At 44.4% G+C, this 18,619-nt stretch overlaps 1 protein-coding gene across 1 annotated transcript; it reads right to left on the bottom strand.

Moving 5' to 3' along the window:
- Positions 1-1,294: 1,294 nt before the first annotated feature.
- Positions 1,295-11,304, bottom strand: DCAF7 (DDB1 and CUL4 associated factor 7). Its single transcript, XM_069953070.1, has 7 exons — positions 10,992-11,304; positions 6,147-6,305; positions 5,943-6,054; positions 5,518-5,636; positions 5,047-5,256; positions 4,181-4,298; positions 1,295-3,467 (listed from the first exon to the last, which is right to left on the bottom strand). The coding sequence occupies exons 1-7, from the start codon at positions 11,127-11,129 to the stop codon at positions 3,295-3,297; spliced, it is 1,029 nt and encodes a 342-aa protein (XP_069809171.1). The 5' UTR covers positions 11,130-11,304; the 3' UTR covers positions 1,295-3,294.
- Positions 11,305-18,619: the final 7,315 nt, after the last annotated feature.

An 18,619-nucleotide genomic window follows, 5' to 3' on the forward strand; every position in this document is an offset into this window, starting at 1 on the left:
GCTGTGCCATTGAAATAACTAGGCCCCATTCACACGTCAGTGTCTGTTTTATGTCAGGAGGCTTCAGGAAACCTTCAGGATTTCCTAGCAGTAATCAGTTTTTATGTTCAGGAAACCATTAGTAGTGTCTTCAGGATTTCCTGATGTGCATCAGGGTTTCCTGAGCTCCCATAGACTTCTATGGGAGCTCCCATTTAGGAAATCCTGATGAAAATAGGCCAGGTTCTATAATTTCCTGAACGGACACCCTTTAGGAAAAATCCTAAAGACTGTCAGTGTTCAAAGAAACCCTATGGGTGAGAAAATCCTGACAGGAATTCCTGATAAGAAAAAGGGACAGATTTTCCTGAAGTTAGTGGGACTGTACAATGCTGTAAGTTCAGTAGAACCATTTGTGGTTTGGGTCTTGCGAGCACATACAGCCAGCCCATGGCCACATTGCCTAATGCAGAGAAAACGTCAGGAAACAGAGGGTGCAGTCGTGGTCACAATATCTGCCCCTTGTATTTCCGTTATTTCAATAATACATGGTATCTATCCAGTGCTGACTGTACCTCCTTATCCTTGCAGTGGTACAAGCAAGGGACTGTTGGGACACAGGGGTACTGTCAGGCTCCAGCTGCAACAGTAAAACTGCATCTGCACCATACACCAGTCATCCTGAACACACAAGGCAGATGTGCAGACACCCAATGACAACCCATATTGCTTTATCTGCTGGTGGGGAACTTAAAGGGAACCCGTCACCATGAAATTCCTACCTCAGCTATCAGCATCATGTTGTAGAGCAGTAGCAGCTGAGCGGATATACATCTATCTTAGATATATAGGGAAAAAATTCAGTATAATTTATTGAATGAAATCTCTGATGATTCCATGCCAAAGAGTCCTGTCCATTGAGTGACACCGCCCACTGGACTCCTTACCACAGAATGATCAGGGACTTCAAACCACATGTTACAAGTTATACTCCATCTTTTCCCACAAAGATATATATCAATCTGCTCAGCTCTTCCTGCACTATAACATGATGCTGATAGCTTAGATAGTATTGTCTTGGTGACAGGTTCCCTTTAAGGGGATCAGACAGCACAGCATTAATCATATAATATTCCCATTAGGCAGCAACTCACATTTCCTAGTTACATAACCTGCACATTATATTGGGGAGCTGAACATCTTTCATTCATTGCTGATTTATATCCATTGGGTCCCCCTAAAGTCAACCATTTCCAACAACCAGCAGATAATGATAACTATACAATATGCAATAAAAAGACGATGGGATCACAGATAGGTCAAATGGAATTTATTGGAGGAACCGTTCTGCTGCTATTTACATTTCATGGTGCTAGACATCAAGTATAGAAAGTGATTGGGTACTGTGGATTTCCCCCAAGCATCCTAACCACACTTTACGTCCACCAGATTTCATAGTTTTTTTTGTTTTTTTTTAAAGTAATAAAAGAGATTGACACACTTCTATATCCAATAATACATAGCAAAAAAGGGCTCTTTTAAAGGGGCATTAGAAAAGCACATCTGTTTCTTTCCAGGAACAGTGCCACACCAGTCTACAGGTCATGTGCAGTATTGCAGCTCAGTTTAGGATGTAGCCAATTGTAATTTTTTCCTCCTCACCTTCTAAGGGTACGTGCACACTACAGAATCCCAACGGAAAACCCGCTTCAGATTCCGCCCCTTCTGGCCCCTACAACCTATTTAATTTGATTGCTTATACAGCACATGAAAACACATATGTCGTGCTGTAATCAGATTGGCGCTCCTGGGGTCGAGCCTTCCTGTGACAGGGTGTAATGGTAGAGTTAACATGGCAGTCACAGAGGCTTTCAATGGAGCCCCTCAGATGCATTCTGAAGACGTCTGTCAGAGTCCTAACATTGTAACAATTCTTTTCAAAGTTGGGGGAGTGCTTTTAGCGATTTTTATATTTATATTGGGTCTGCATGTTGCCATTAGCGGTGAGCTTTTCTGTGTTTTTGTGAGGTGGCCTTCTGTGTGCTGCAGCTTTGTTCTCAGCACAATTTACAAGTTTACATGCTGTACAGTTTACTTACCTGTATAAAACGTGTTAGGTTAAAAATGCTTTTCATCATTGGTGGATAGTGTCATCTGGGCAGTGCTTCATAGGCAGTGTACCTGTCTTCCCGCCTACATTGGCGCTGTAGTCCTCGCCCCCTACATGACATCATCAGAATGAGTCACTCCTTCTGCAGTGGAGGCCGGGATTTATCTTCCATGGTACAGGCACGGTAAGAGCCTGACTGTGCCTATGCCACAGAAGATGAATTTCAGCCTCCACTGCTGTAGGACTGGCTCACTTTCATAAAGTAACATAGGGGGTGGGGACTACAGTGCCAATGTAGGCGGCAGGACAGGGGACACTGCCTGTGAAGCCCCGCCCAGATGACACTCTCCACTAATGGTTAAATAATTTTGACCAGAACAACAGCAAACATGTTTTATACAGGTAAATATGAACTGTTCAGCATGTAAACTTCCAAGTGCTGAGAACTGCACTTATCAATTAGAGGGGGCTCATATTGAATTAAATGTCCAACATCTGTGTAATCACCAATCATGGTCAGTGACAGTGAGTAACATCAACAGGCATCTACCATGTACGACGCAAGCTCAGCACCTGAGCCCCCTTTATAAACCCTTGGTGTGCATAAAGGTTGCCAAGAAGTTAAAGTGCGTTCAGATGCAATACCACACATAACCTGTAGACAGGTGTGGCACTGTTTTTCACAGAAAGCAGCTATGTTTTTCCTAATCTTGTACAACCCCTTTAAATAATGACGTAAATCGGCACTGGCAAAATCTTATAATAAAATATCAAGTCCACAAACACATATATGCTACTGTTTCTACAAAAGCAGTATCACAGGTAAAAGTGTTCAACAGAAAAAAAGTATTGCCTTCAAAATAATAGTATTAAAACACAGCAAGTATATACTGATGGCTAATAAGTCATCTACACAGAATAAAATTAGATCAATGACTCCGGGGGAGTGTATTACGCTTCTCTAGCTCCTGTTTTGGGCTGTGGTTTATTATAACTATAGTTTGGGATGAGTCACCATATGCCAATAAATTAAACAGTAACTGCATTACCCATCGGGCATTTGGATGTGAACAGCACTGAATTTATTGTGGCCCAAAATCCAACAGGATTATACTGAGAGTAAAGGAAGAGACACTGACAATGTACAAAAACCCCAGATTGTGGCAGGGGAGGAGGAGGGGAGGGGGAGATGGGAATAAATAAAGTCAGACTCTGAGGATCTCCAGGCAGTTGTTGTAGCAGATGGCGATCCAGTCTGGTTGGGTGCTCGCCCACTGGACGTTGTTGATCTCTCCTTCCGCTGTGTATGCCAGGATCGGGTCTTCAATGGCTCTTGGCATCTGCTGGATGTCCCAGATCAGTGCCTGGTGGTCATCAGCTGAAACAGGACATGGAACACAACTACATTAGTACATCATGTAACGGATGTTATTACTACAACCATTCCCGCTGTCCAGGTTATGGCAGCCGTTACTCACAGGGTATGTCAAGCTCAGACTCTGAGCTTACATCATACTGCCCCCACCATTCGTACACATAATGTGCAGAGTGTATTAAGGGGTTAACAAAATTAAAGTGGTTATCTTGATTACAGAACACATCGCTAGAGAATTCTGACACAATTAGGCAACACCACCCAAGGAACACTGCCAGGATTCCCTATCACAATGATATATCTACTCACTGGCGAAGAAGCATCTAGCCTGCTGATATGTCCCTACTACGCACAGGGCGATGAGGATGAAGGTATGTTTTTTTACCTTCTTCCTCTGCACCGTTTCCATGATATTAGCAGTTTATCTCCTATGCTAGTGAGGCATTTGGTGCACTGGGGGAGGGACTAATGCCACCAGTGCACCAATCTGCCCTCAGCTGGTCTGCCTCTCCTGATGAATACAAGCAATACTGGCTGGCCAGGGGCGGATCTGTGCATTGGGGGCAGTAGTATCACTCCCAGTGCACCAAAACGCCTCACTAGCATAGGAGATAAACTGCTAATATCATTGATATGGTACAGAGTCAGCTCCCCATGCGCAAAAGGGACATATCAGCACATTAGATGTTACCTTTTAACTTCATGGTGTAACTTACCTGCTGTACAGATGTGACATGAGGAATGCGGAGCCCAGGCAATGCCATTCACACATGCACGGTGGTTATTCAGCCTGGCCACAGGGGTGCAGGGCACTCGTACATCCAGAATCACAACCTGTGGATTAACAAAAGAAGTGTGGATGCTTTTAGGGTGATATTTCAACTTGGTGTCTGGGAGCCCTACAAAACATATCTTATATACACTATAAGGTGAGTTCACACATATCATATCCGCAGCAGATTTCACGCTGCGAGTTTGCAGCGAAATCCACTGAGGATACCTTCGCTGTCACTTCAATGAGATTCCATGCTTGCAGCAGTATAGTTATCCCTCTGTGATTATGTAAAAGTCAGCTCCCTTAACCCCCCCGCCGCCCGCTACATACATCGGGTCTGCTTCAGGGGCTTCCGGCGCTCAGCCAATCAGTGCGCTGCCACCGCAACTGATCAGCAGAACATTTGTCAGTTGTGTGCCTCCCCACTGCGTGCCTATGAGAGTGATGGGCCCACAGACTTACATGTATCTGATTTTGTGACATGACGTGTAACAAAGACTTCTCCTGGCTAGTTCTTATCATAGGTCACCCAATCAATAATAATTTTTTGTTTTGTTTGTGACAGTCCTTTAAGTGTCCCTTCCAACGCTACATTCCCACCAGATCTTCACAACATGTGTGGAGAGACACAGACTCAAGCAGGGCAGTCAGGTTGCTGAGAAAACCCATACAGATCCTATTCTAAAAAACAGGAATCATACAAGAATCCTGCTGGACATCATATGGCTGCCTCCACAAACCACAATGACCAGTGTGTAGTGGTGTCTCTTCACACTCAGTTTATGGAGGACTAGCAAGGTTTCTTACCTCCATTCCATCCATGGCCATGGTTGCTAGATAGTTGGGGTCCTGCTTGTTCCAGCACAGTCTGAGCAGAGGATGGTGCTGTGGGTCTTCATAGATAATGGTGCTGTGCTCTAAGTGACGCAAGTCAAACATCCGCACCGAGCCGTCTGCTCCCACTGATGCAAACATGTCTCGACCACCACCTGCGCGGCTAAATGCAATGTCGTAAACCTGTAATACATGGGGAAAAAAGGAATTTGATATTGCATTCACAGTTAAGGGATCAATACTGCAACCCATGAAATATAAGAGGGCAGACAATTCTATCACACAATTGATGGAGAAAATATCCTTTAATCTCCCCAGGCCAAGGGATCACTGCATGGTGTACTGGTTCCAGGAATACAAATTTACATCAAGGCATACCCATATGTCCACTTAATTCACACCTACCCTATCCACAGAATTTCTACTGCAACAAGCTGGTCTCACCTCTTTGTCATGAGCAATGAGCTGTGTTTTCACATGACCAGAGACCAAGTTGACTCTGCCAAGAACTTGCCCGGTCTCCAGCCCCCAGATGGTACATGTTGTGTCAATGCTGGAAGTTCCTAAAAACAGTAAGAAACTACCTTAGGGTGGTCTTTCTTTAAAAGGGAGAGAAACACAACTATCATAGCAAAGTTTAAAGGGGTACTCTGGCAAAAAAAAAAATGCAATTCATGCAGGACATTCTATTTTTAAATAGAAGTAAATTACAAATCTGTATAACTTTCTTACATCAGTTGATTTGAAAGAATTTTTTTTTGCCGGAGTACCCCTTTAAGTTGCAGGAAGGCGCATATTTTAGCATAAACAAGGGCCTAATGTAAATGGAGCCCCTTTTATCTTACAGTGTGCAGATTCGCAACTCTCACCAAGTAAATTGGGATCTACTTCATTCCAATCGAAGGATGTGAGAGGTGCGCAGAAGTCCGAGTTCTTGTTATTGTTCAGTAAACACTCCAGGCGCGTCTCTGTCTCTCCAACCTAGAGCACAAACCACAATGGTTTTAATTTAATGGACCATATCATAAGTAAAATAAACTAACTTCTATGGCCTGTGTGGGAGATGTACGCACCCTCCAGACGCGCAGATAGTCCCCACTTGTGGCCAGCAGATCTGGATACACTCCCTTGGTATCAGGAATCCACATGAGCTTTGTGGTGGGGTACGGGTGGTCAAAGGTGTTTCTGCAGATAAATTCAGAGCTCTCCTCATCCAGACCGACCAGCTGCACCTGTATGGAGAAATATACTGTATACAGTCATAAGGGCATAGAACAACTCGAAATAGCTTTAACAGATTTGTAAATTATGCATAGAAACTGCTGGTATAAAAGATGAGCCCAGAGGTCAGCCTTGAGAGGGACAACACACCTCCAACAGTATGAAACCTGATTGTAATCCAAAAAGCACAGCAAACTGCATAAACCCCCACTACATAACCTTCTTGGACTATATGGAGCACAGTGTGCTGCAAGTCCACACTACTGTTTCTAATAGAAAAGTCTTTTGGACGACACTTCTGTGTCTACGGGTGGTGGTCGTAGTAAGAATAAAATCCCAGCAGTATTATAAACGTTCAATCTCGGCACTCACCATCATGCTTCATAATTTTTATTGTAGAAAAAAGTCCATCACAAAAATACAACGGTAACAGGATGTTTCAGCGTCAAGCCTTCCTCAACTATGAAGGCTTGGAGCCGAAATGTCTGGTTACCGTTGTATCTTTGTGATGGACTTTTTTCTACAATAAAAATTATGAAGCATGATGGTGAGTGCCGAGATTGAACTTTTATAATATCACACTACTGTTTCTGTCCGTTATTTAATGGCTGAACGCCACAGGACATCACCTCTGCTGACTTTAAAGAGACAGTAGGTTGGCACTTGTGAATGTCGCACCATACATACCCTCCATCATTTGGGCACCAACTACATAACAATATTAGTGGCATGCCCCAACGTTCCAAAGAACCAGCAACAGATGTCCCAGTAAATGTGTGGCCACCACAGAAACTCCTTAAAGAAGCAGTTCACATCAAAAAAATTGTTATTGGCCCCCGCGCTAGGCGCTGGCACGTATGCTCACGGCAGCTGATCGGTGTCCTGTAGCGCAGTTTAAATCGGGGGCACGCGCACGTCAGCCTCTGCTGTGACTCCTCTTCTGTCTCTTGTCATTGCATGCCAGAATTCACACGCTTTAATGCATTCTCTCTGTAAGTGCGTGACTTCCAGCATTCAATCACAGGAGACAGGAGTCACAGCAGAGGCTGACGTGAGCGCGTGCGCTGGATTTAAACAACAGCGCCGCAGGAGCGAAATGAAGCCGCGTCGCGGGACACCGATCAGCTGCAGTGAGTATACGTGCCAGCGCATACCGGGGGGGGGGGGGGGGGGGGGGGGGGGGGTTCCCAATAATAATTCTTTGTGAATTGCTAAAAGACGATGTACCACCAGGTACATCCTCTTTAATCTGAACAGACGGATCAAACGGCGCCGTCACGGGGAAGCCGGTGCCGTGGTCCATTTTTTGGACTGGGGCCCGGTTCCCTGCACGGCGCTGTTCTATGCACCGGAACCGGCCGGTGCTCAAGCACTGGAGGTAGGCCGGGCCGCCCCCAATGGGAGGGAATTCCCTCCCCTATATGACGCGGCCCCATTCATTCTAACGGAGCTGCGTCATACAGGAGAGGGAATTCCTTCCCACTGGGGGCGGCCCGGCCTACCTCCAGTGCTTGAGCACCGGCCGGTTCCGGTGCATAGAACGGCGCTGTGCATGGTCCGAAAAACGGACTGCGGCACCGGCTTTCCAGTGACGCCGCCGTTCGATCTGTCGGTTCAGATTAAAGAGGATGTAACTGGTGGTACTGGCAACTTTTTTTTAACTACTGGCATGTACTGGCAACTTTTTTTTAACTACTTCTATGCCAGACGGGTAAAAATAACAAAAGACACCGCTCCTTCTTCTGATAACAACTTGATGACAGCCCGCTTAGCCAATCACTGCTCTGTCCCACCGAGTGAGCTGGGACCCAAAGGAGCAGACAGGAGCGTGCTGGAGGAACAGGAGAGGGCAAGCATGGTGTCTTATTTTTACAAGCGCAGCACAGAAATAAAGAAAGTTGCAACAACATTCGTAAGTGGAATGAAAATCCGTTGCGAGAATGCAGAGCTATAGGCCATAACAGTACAGAGTATCACAGCAGATTTCACTGTGAGACTTGCAGTGTGAAATCTGCTGCGGATCCGGTACGTGTGAATCTACCCTAAGGGTACGTTCACACGTACCGGATCCGCAGCGGATTTTCTGCTGCGTATCCGCAGCAGATTTCATCTAATTAATTGAAAACAGCATCAAATCTGCACCATCAAATCTGCTGCGGATCCTGTACGTGTGAACGCACCCTTAGGCCGGGTTCACACTGAGCAAAACTAGGGGAATTGTCCGCCGCGGAATGCAGTTAGCCTCCCTCTCATAATGTGAGTCTATGGGAGGCGCGCGCTGCTGTTCTCACAGCGTCTCTCCGCGCTGAAGAATAAACATGTTCATTCTTCAGCGCGGACAGAGCAGGAGCGCGCGCCTCCCATAGACTCCCATTATGAGAGGGAGGCTAATGGCATTCCGTGGCGGACAATTCCGCCGTGGAATTCTGCTAGTTTTTCTCAGTGTGAACCCGGCCTTAAGGAGTTTTCCCATGGTGGATCCATATTGGAATCAGGCATTACCTGGGTAAGATGCTCCCTTTGCGCATAGGCTGAGCTCTCAATAAGACTCACATCTGCATTGGAGGGAGCCTCTATTACAGAGTCTGAAAAATCTGGTAGACACAACATCGCAGCATACATGGCTATTATTTATTTTTAGCAAAATGACAGACATTGTTATGGTAACCCAATGGAGTCCATTAGGGGTTGGGACAGATCTCACATTGTCAATTTTATTTTTTCAGTTCCCATCCTCAAACAAAAATGCACATGTGAAATCCTTTTTACATAGCTGATTATCGGCAGGTGATTGAGCCACGTGATGGCTATTAAAGGGGTACTCGGAGTTGTCTTATTATTGTACACGTGCTCAGCCTGGTGCATCACAACTATAATCCTTGCCTCCACCACCAGTCCCATTCCACAGCACTACTTCTGTTTGGGTTGGGCACTTGCACTGTCTAACTTCAGCTGCTGATAGGCCGAGCAGGGAGTGCACACACCAACCCCAAACAGAATGGGACAGGATCAGCGCTGGAAGGAAGGTAAATATAGTCGTGATTAGAGATGAGGGAATCGTTCATCTAAACGAAGTAAAGTGCTTCATTTGATCAGCGCTCCGCTCATCAAGCTCCTGGCCTGTCAGCACTGCTCCACTCCCTGCTGCTTCATCCCGTGTGCTGGGGAAAAGCTGCATCCAATGCTGAGAGATTCGGAGAAGATTCCCAGGATTGGATCCAGCTTTTCCTGGCATCCTGGGAGGAGCGGCAGGGAGCAGAGCAGCGCTGACAGGCAGTTGGCTTGTTGAGCGGAGCGTTGATCAAACAAAGCGATTCGCTCATTTCTAGTCACAATGCACCAGGCTGAGCAAATTTTTACAACTCGGAATACCCCTTTAAGCAAGCGGTGAACAATGAGATTGCTCCTTAAGAGTGCAGCTGTGACATACCAACTAATGGCACTGATGGAGGACCCAGTGCAGTGAATGGTTGGAATAGACATGGTTACACAGGCCCATCACTATAGGCATTAGTGGCAGTCCTTGCTGTGAGGCCCTCAGTGATCAGACGCTGATGGCAATGCTAACCTTGCACATACACATGGGACAGCAGCTATCTAATGCAATCCAGTGGAGGAATGGAAGACAGTGGAGTAGAGTGACAAGCTACTGCCAGCCTTCTCTGAGAACAAATGGATTGGGCAGCTGAAATCTATTATGCCTGTTCTTTTTCTTCCCCACTGTCAAAAGATTTCCGATGTGTATTTAAAGGAGAAGTCTGTCGAAAATTTTTATTAAAAGTATTGTATTGACCCCCAAACTTATACAAATCCCCAATATACACTTATTACGGGAAATGTTTATAAAGTGCTTTTTACCCTGCACTTACTACTGCATCAAGGCTTCACTTCCTGGATAACATGGTGATGTCACTTCATGGATAACATGGTGATGTCACTTCCTGGATAACATAGTGATGTCACTTCCTGGATAAAATGGTGATGTCACGACCCGACTCCCAGAGCTGTGCGGGCTGTGGCTGCTGGAGAGGATGATGGCAGAGGGATGCTCAGTGTCCACACAGCTCTGGGAGTCAGGTTGTGACATCACCATGTTATCCAGGAAGTGAAGCCTTGATGCAGTAGTAAGTGCAAGGAAAAAAAGCACTTTATAAGCATTTCCGCTAATAAGTGTATATTGGTGATTTGTATAAGTTTGGTGGGCAATACAATACTTTCATAAAAAATGTTGCCGGACTTCTCCTTTAAGGAGCAACCTCAGACAAACCTCCTATCCCTACAGAGAGCACCAAGCATGCAAGTGTGTGGGGATGGAAGTCAGGAGGAATAGTTGTTGGGGCATAGATCTGCAAAAAGCTCCGTATAGCATGAACAGGCCCCTTTAATGGCGCACACTGCATCTAGTAGGTATACTGAGAGAGATTCCATTACAGTCGCCCTATTCATGTCTACACCCTGAACATTGTGTGAACAAGCTCTTAGAAATGGTTAAGACTTATGAAACTGTCCCCAACCAATCACAGCACAGCTTTCATTTTCAAGTGCAGCATAAGAAGTGAGAGCTGTGCTGTGATTGGTTGCTACGGGTAACAGCCATTTTTCACCAATCTACTACAACACACAATGGCCTTGGAGCCGTCCCTAGTGTAGCCCATAGGGATGTATAGAGGCTGCAGCCCCGGGAGTCACCCGGTTACCTTATTGTTATACTCCTCCACAAAACTCCCCAGGGCCAGGCGAAACCTCTTGTCCGGCCTCACGCTCCAGTTCATGGCGTACACGGTCCATGGCGCCTCGTACTTGTATATTTCCTTCCGTTTCCCGTGCAGGGACATGTTGGCGGAGAGCACAGACCGTTACCGAAAATACAATTACCGAAAGCACCGTAGAACAGCAGGACGCATGCGCGAAAACCCCAGACTCGCTTACGCGGACAGCCAATCAAAAGAAAGGGGCGGGCACAAACGGAAACATTCCTAGAGATAGAGACAACGCTGATTGGATGGAGAAGGGAAGATTCCGTGCTGCTGATTCGACGCGCTGTTGTAGTAGGCGAGGCCTGTTAAAGTGGTTGCTGATTGGCTTCGATTGCGTGTCAAGCCTCTCTTTCACATTCTCCTTCGTGATTGGTGCGAGGAGACTATGGGGGGAGGGGTGCGCTAAAGGATTCGGTTGTTTAGGGCTCTGATTTTTTTTCTATTTATACAAATATTATACTAAATAATCTGTAATAAACAATACACACTATGGGCAGCACTGGACCACTGTGTCCCTGCAATTACTATGGAGAAATAGGAATTTTTTAGATAAAAATGTTGTGGTTCATCATTACATAGCATAACATGGGGTGCTCTGTACAAGAAGCAATGGTCAATGATTATAACATTACTTCTACCTATCTAATGTATATATATATATATATATATATATATATATATATATATATATATATATATATATATATATTTATATATATATTTGTAGATCCTGTGAGGTGCGGCCTCCATGAATCCAGCTTATCCCACACATAATCATTGAGATCAAGGGAGGCGGAGTCCCACCGTGATCTTTGTCACATTCCCCCAAATCAATATTGATAAACGTCCAAGGATGGGCTATAAAAATGGTGGACGGTCTGAAGTATAAAACCGATCAAGAAAGACCTAAAGGGAACCAATCACCTCCCTGAGGAAGAGCAAACCGGCCCTGGCACCATATAGCTGCCAACAGTGTCTGCCATGGGGACAATCCATATTTAATGCTAAGTCTGGGTTCCTTGGTGAGGATGAGGCTTACAAGTGTAATTATATTGATGGAAATGTCCCTTTAAATATGTTAAAGGCCTAAATAAGGTTCAGGAGGGAAGAAACTGAACCCTAGTACAAGGGGACACAATCTCAGGTTAGTTGGGGGAAAGAAGATTAGAAGCAATATGAGAAAATATTACTTTACTGAAAGAGTAGTAGATGCTTGTAACAGACTTCCAGCAGATGTGGTACATAAATATACAATAGCCGAGTGTAAACCTGCCTGGGATAATCATAAAACTTTCAATAGACAACAATAAAAAAAGGGAATATAAGGTCATGCAGGATGGATGTGGGGGGAGATTTATCAAACATGGTGTAAAGTGAAACTGGCTCAGTTGCCCCTAGCAACCAATCAGATTCCACCTTTCATTTTCCAAAGAGTCTGTGAGGAATGAAAGGAGGAATCTGATTGGTTGCTACGGGCAACTGAGCCAGTTTCACTTTACACCATGTTTGATAAATCTCCCCCTTTGTCTCTTTCTGCTGACAGTCTTCTATGTAAAAAGAAAACAGGATCCATCAGACCTGGCATCTCCTTCCATGGTCCTGTTCTGTTGCTCATGTGCCCAGTGTAGACACTTTCAGCAGCAGACAGGGGTCACCACGGGGACACTGACCGGCCTGCAAGCCCCCCTTACACAGAGAGCTGTGATTCCTTGTATGATCTGACACCTTTCTATCATAGACAGCAGGGAATTTTTCAGCAGTTTGCTTTGGAGCAGCTCTTCTGTGGGACTGCATCAGACAGGCTAGCCTTCACTCCTCATACACATCAGTGATCCTTAGGCACCCAAGATCCTGTCACCAGTTTTCTTCCCTTGGACTACATGAGGCTAGCTGCTGCTGCAGTTGTTGATGGGATGAGAGATATAGTATATCTATCGGCCGCACATTTCTCTTTACACAGAGAGATGTGTGGCCGATGGCGGATTATTTCATGACATGTTTAATTGGGAACAATCAGCAGGTTAGACAAATCTAACCTGCTGATAGCCCCTTATTGCGCAGAAGGTGCAGAGGATGAAGGTGTGTCTCTTACCTTCATGCTGTGCGCCATTCCCGTGCAGTTAGTCTTTTACTCCTCAGTGGGGTAAGAAAGTTTTGAGCACTGGGGCACCGTTAGGAGCACTGCCTTGCCCCCATAGCAACAGAGTTCAGAAGCTACAAAGTTGCAGATAAAGCCTGCCAGGAACTTGTTTACATCAGCTGTATCAGAAGGGGGGGGGGGGGAGGACAGAGAGAAAAGCTCACACACAGATTTTTGTGTCTTCAGCAGAACGCAGCAGCTCAGAACTGGGGAAAAGGGACTGAATAGACGATAACATGTATGGAAGGAATTGTAAGTCTCACCATGGGCAGCAACATATGAAAAGAAAAGTTATGTTTGAAGTTATGTTAACGTTCAGTCTTTTTCTTATTAATAATAATGCTTTTATTTGTATAGTGCCAACTGATTTTGCAGCACTATACAAAGTTTGTCAATTTAGCCCCTAAAAAGGCTCCAAGGGGTGATTTGCATAGCCAGACATTATAGTAGTAACCATGGGGGAGATTTATCAATGGGTGTAAAGTGTTCATAGCAACCAATCACAGCTCAGCTTTCAGCTCTGGTAAAATGAAAGCTGAGCTGTGATTGGTTGCTGTGGACAGTTTACACCAATGTATTTACACCCTTTAATAAATCTGCGCCTATCTGTTCCCTTGTAACATGTGGCACAACACTTTGCATTTTATATAAAACTAGGACCCAGTGTAAGAAATATGAACCTTAGAAAATGAATGGCTTATATAGCATGGTATATTTGATATAATATAAGGTGAATTAAAGATGGAGAATCATCATTATAGCTGCATGTCTGCATTCCATACATTTATCAGGATGCAAAATGCCCATTTTTTGCCATTATTCTTACATCAAAAGATTACCAGGTGTCACAGGTATATTGCTTACATATGCAAAATGAGGGTGGCCAGACTGCCCCTGCCATGGGTAATGGGTTCTTTGCTAATGAAGGAGGAGAGCTTACAGGATAGGTTATACAAATTCAAAAAAGACATGGGAAAACTCAAATAGGACATGAGGGGAGACTAAATGGAGATGGCAGGAAAGGGATGCACCTTATACTTTCCTCTGCCATTTTGTCGGTATAAGATATATGTTAAACCTCCGAACAGGTATCAGATAATATCGGTGAAGATCGTTGACCAAACCGAGCGTTCCTTTGTATGTAGATGATGTGCAGCAGATAGGAGATAACCGTCAGTTAATGAAGGTGTATGGCCAGCTGTACATGGAGACGTATGGGGTAAGGGCCCTATTACACGGCTGATTATCGCTCCGTATAATGGAGACAATGATCAGCCGATGACAACGATCATCAGCTGATCGTTGGTTAAGGTTTGGACCTAAAATAGCCAGGCTCTGACCGCGCATCGCTAGGTGTAATAGCAATGGGCGGCTGATGATTGCCCGAACACCTGATCCCTTACCTCATCCAGCTTCCGGTCTTCTCTCCTGTGCACCGCAAGTATCAGGTGTTTGCAGTCCTTACTGCCCGATTATCGGGACGTGTAATAGGTCCAGTAAGTTGGCGCCGATCTAGCAGATCACCACGTGATTATTACTACAACGATCAGGCCATAATCTCATATTGTAATACTTATGCTTGTAATTTATGATGTTGTTGTAATATCCTACAGTGGTCAATGTTGGTAATCATTATTTATTTTTTTTTCCTTCATCCCTTCATAGAATTTTTATAACAAATGTAAAAGCAATTTTCAACCTTTACAATATATAATTTTTCTTCGCTCACTCTTGTATGACATTCTGTGGCACAGCAGACAAAAGTATTGTCATAAATCAGGTCATGCAATGTCGGTTCACTGAGATAAAGGGGTTAAAAACAGTACAAACACCAATTGTTGGCAAAAATGCATATTTATTAAAGTTTTTTTTTTTTTCATAATAATTGCTAAAACTGAATAATAAAAACGTTCACAGTTTTCTCTAATGTCTGGGTATTTGGTGAGTGAAATCCAGAGATGTCACCACAATTTACTCCGACTTGTGGTCTGGCACTCAGCGGAGGATGGCGGCTACTGACCTGACTCCTTGTAAACTCCTCCGAGTCATTGCAGTGTAATAAGGGGAGGTAAAGCACATTACAGGGATAAGACAAAGGATGATGAGTGCTGTAGTCCCTTAGAAGCTGGGGCAAGGCGATGAAGAGAACCAACCTGGTCATGTGACCACTGAATCGTTGGAGGTAATATGTGGGCAGAAAAGGTGCATCAATAAAAATACCGTAAGCAGGTACCCTCCACTTTAATAGCTGGCGGGGAGAATGACCATAAACATTATGGGGGAGATTTATCAATTGTAAGGGCACACCCTTTTTTGAGTGATCTGCATGGGTCTTGGCCAGAGACAAAGCCCCCCCAATAAGATTTTTTTACCATTCTACTTCCTCCATTGCTAGTATAAGAGTCAGATATTATGATTAGACCCCAATGTCACATGACTGCAGAGGCGCATACAGAAATTGTACTTGGAGGGGTGGTCTGGGGTTGGTGGCATAATTCTCTTACCACTTTGAAGTCCTGATCCAGTCCTGGGCACTCTTTGCTATCTGGACCCAGCACAGCAATGGTGGCAGGATCCAGGAGCATTGAAGATAGCTCATAGAAGACGGGAGGGTCCTTAAAACCTGTCAGACCATCCCCATGTGTGTGACACTGCATGACTGTATGAGGCAGCTTTCACTATATTGGTAAATTGTACTTATAAGTTTTAAAAAAAACTTCTGACCTAGTGACATGTAGAGGTCAGAGTTGTGAGACCCCCACCAGTCACTAAGTAGGAGTAAAAGAGCTTAGCCGAGTTATGTGCCCCTCCAAGTTTAAAGTACCTGTTAAAGACTGTCAAAAAGCTGAGGGTGACACACAATTACAGTGAAAAGGGCAGAGGAAAGAAAGTTTTTCTCTCTTTTCTACAGGGATCCTACAGTTTGTTTTAAGCTTCATACATTGTGTAGTGGTCATGAAGTAGTACTGCAGAATAGCTCCTGCTGGGGTGTCGGACCCCCAATAATCAGATATAAATGGTCTTTCCTGAAAAAAATCCTGAAAATCCTTTTAACACACTCTGGATTTACTAGTCTAGAATATGACAATACTTGCTTTTCGAAATAGGTGCAAAGTCTGCCAGCAGTGACCACTAGGGGGAGCTACTTACATGCCGTATTCTATGGGGCTCTAAATATACAGGGATATTATCTGCTGAGAATAATCAGCCAAGGAGCTAGCAATCGTTTGCTCATTGCCTGATTGTTGTCTTTCAGTCATTGGCCACCAGCTGGGCATCACTCTGTGTAATGGGCTCTGTAATGCTGCGTTTACACGGAGCGATTATTCGCCCAATCGAACGATTAACGATTTCAAAGTAACGATGTGTTTTTTATAACGATCAGCGTTTAGACGGAATGATATATCGTTTGGAAAAATCGTTATTGTGATCTTTTTAAGATCGCTTAAGCCCATCTCACACATAGGGTAAATCGTAAAAAGACTGTTTACACGAAGCGACTAGCAAATTTTTTGCGAACGACCAACGACGATTTGAGAACATGTTGAAAGATCAAAATGAACAATTTCTCGATCGTCACTTGATCGTTTGCTGTGTTTACACGAGCCGATTATCACTCAAATGCTATTGTTATCACGAAAATTTTAACACTAATCGTTCCGTGTAAACACAGCATAAGTGAGTGGCAATCTAGCAGATTGGCGCTCACTTACCCTACTTAGCGGGCTGTCTAATGCTGCGTTTACACGGAACGATTATCGTTGGAATTTTCGCGATAACGATTTGAGCGACAATCGTACGTGTAAACACAGCAAACGATCAAGTGACGATTGAGAAATCGTTCATTTTGATCTTTCAACATGTTCTCAAATCGTCGTTGGTCGTTTGCAAAAAATGTGCAAATCGCTTCGTGTAAACACCTAATTACCCTATGTGTGAGATGGGCTTAAGCTATCTTAAAAACGACCACAATAACGATTTTTCCAAACGATATATCGTTCTGTCTAAACGCTGATCATTATAAAAAACACATTGTTACTTTGAAATCGTTAATCGTTCGATTGGGAGAAATATCGCTCCGTGTAAACGCAGCATAATACAACGGAACATATTGTATCACCAATTTTACTGTATGTTTTTTGCTTCCTCTTTTTACTGTGTTTTCCCCACTACCACACGGCAGAAAACCAATACCGTGTCAATGTAGTGCAAAAAGTGTGCCCATTTTTTTTTTATCAGGTGCCTGGTACTCTACAACTGCATGTAAGCCAAGGGTAAATGAGTCTGTGAAGTAAATGTGCAGATTACCAGGCAATATACAAATCTCACCCATATACAGGAGATTTGTTCTTTATGGAAATGGGCCTAAGATGTAGATTTTTATAGCTGCCAAAGTTTGCTGCGGACTTTTACTGCATCTCACATTGTTTAATGTACATGAATCTTGCTGTGGATTTGCGGTGACTTTTGCAGGAGGATTACCTATTTGTCCGTGTAGGGAATTTTGAGCTCTGAATTGGAAAATTCAGACCTTTTTCGGCCCTAAAGGTATTCTGGTTAGAAACAATAATCACCTATCCACTCAATGGGGGTACAACTGTTGATATCCTCCTAAGTCTCAAGACTGCGTCTTAGAGAGGTTTGAATAGATTTGCAGTCACTGCATCCCTATCCATTACGGCACCGCCGATAATGGCCGAGCACATTGCTCAGCTATTGATGGGGAACATACTGGACTGCTGCTCCTTTTAAAGTCTATGGCACTGACAAGTCTGAGCACTGTAAACAGCTATTTGCAGGGTTATACACTTTGCTGCTCCATCCCAAGTTCTCCTAGCAGATGGCCCTCATTCTGCCCCTCAGCGGGGGATTCTAGCACTTGGACCTATCCATGGATGGGTTGTAGTTGCTTTAAACCGGAATACCCCTTTAAAAAAATAATCATGATCAAAAGGACTTGGCCTTAAAGGGTTTATATTAACCCTGTAATTATATCATTTATAAACCTTATGGCAAATAAATCATAAAATACTAATATAAGTAGATGGTCACTATAGATACAGGGCTCAAGGGCTTTTTTTTTATTAATATAGAGAAATTGGGTAACTACAGATATCAACCATTTTAGAGTTTAAAGGTGCTTTCCAGGTAAAACTTATAGATCGCCTATCCTCAAGATTAGGGATGGTCCGAGCCGAGTTCGGTTCGGGTTCGTACTCGGTAATGATCCCCGCTGTCTGCCCGCTCCGTGGAGCGGGCGGATCCAGCGGGAGTACCGCCTGGAAAACTGGGATACAGCCATAGCCAAAGGCTGTATCCCAGTTTTCCAGGCATTCCTCCCGCTGGATCCGCCCGCTCCACGGAGCGGGCAGACAGCGGGAATCTGCTGCCGAGCGTTCGGGTTCGTACGAACCCGAACCTCGGCAGG

Source organism: Dendropsophus ebraccatus, chromosome 14 (genome assembly GCF_027789765.1).
Source record: "Dendropsophus ebraccatus isolate aDenEbr1 chromosome 14, aDenEbr1.pat, whole genome shotgun sequence".
NCBI classification, from domain to species: Eukaryota; Metazoa; Chordata; class Amphibia; order Anura; family Hylidae; genus Dendropsophus; species Dendropsophus ebraccatus.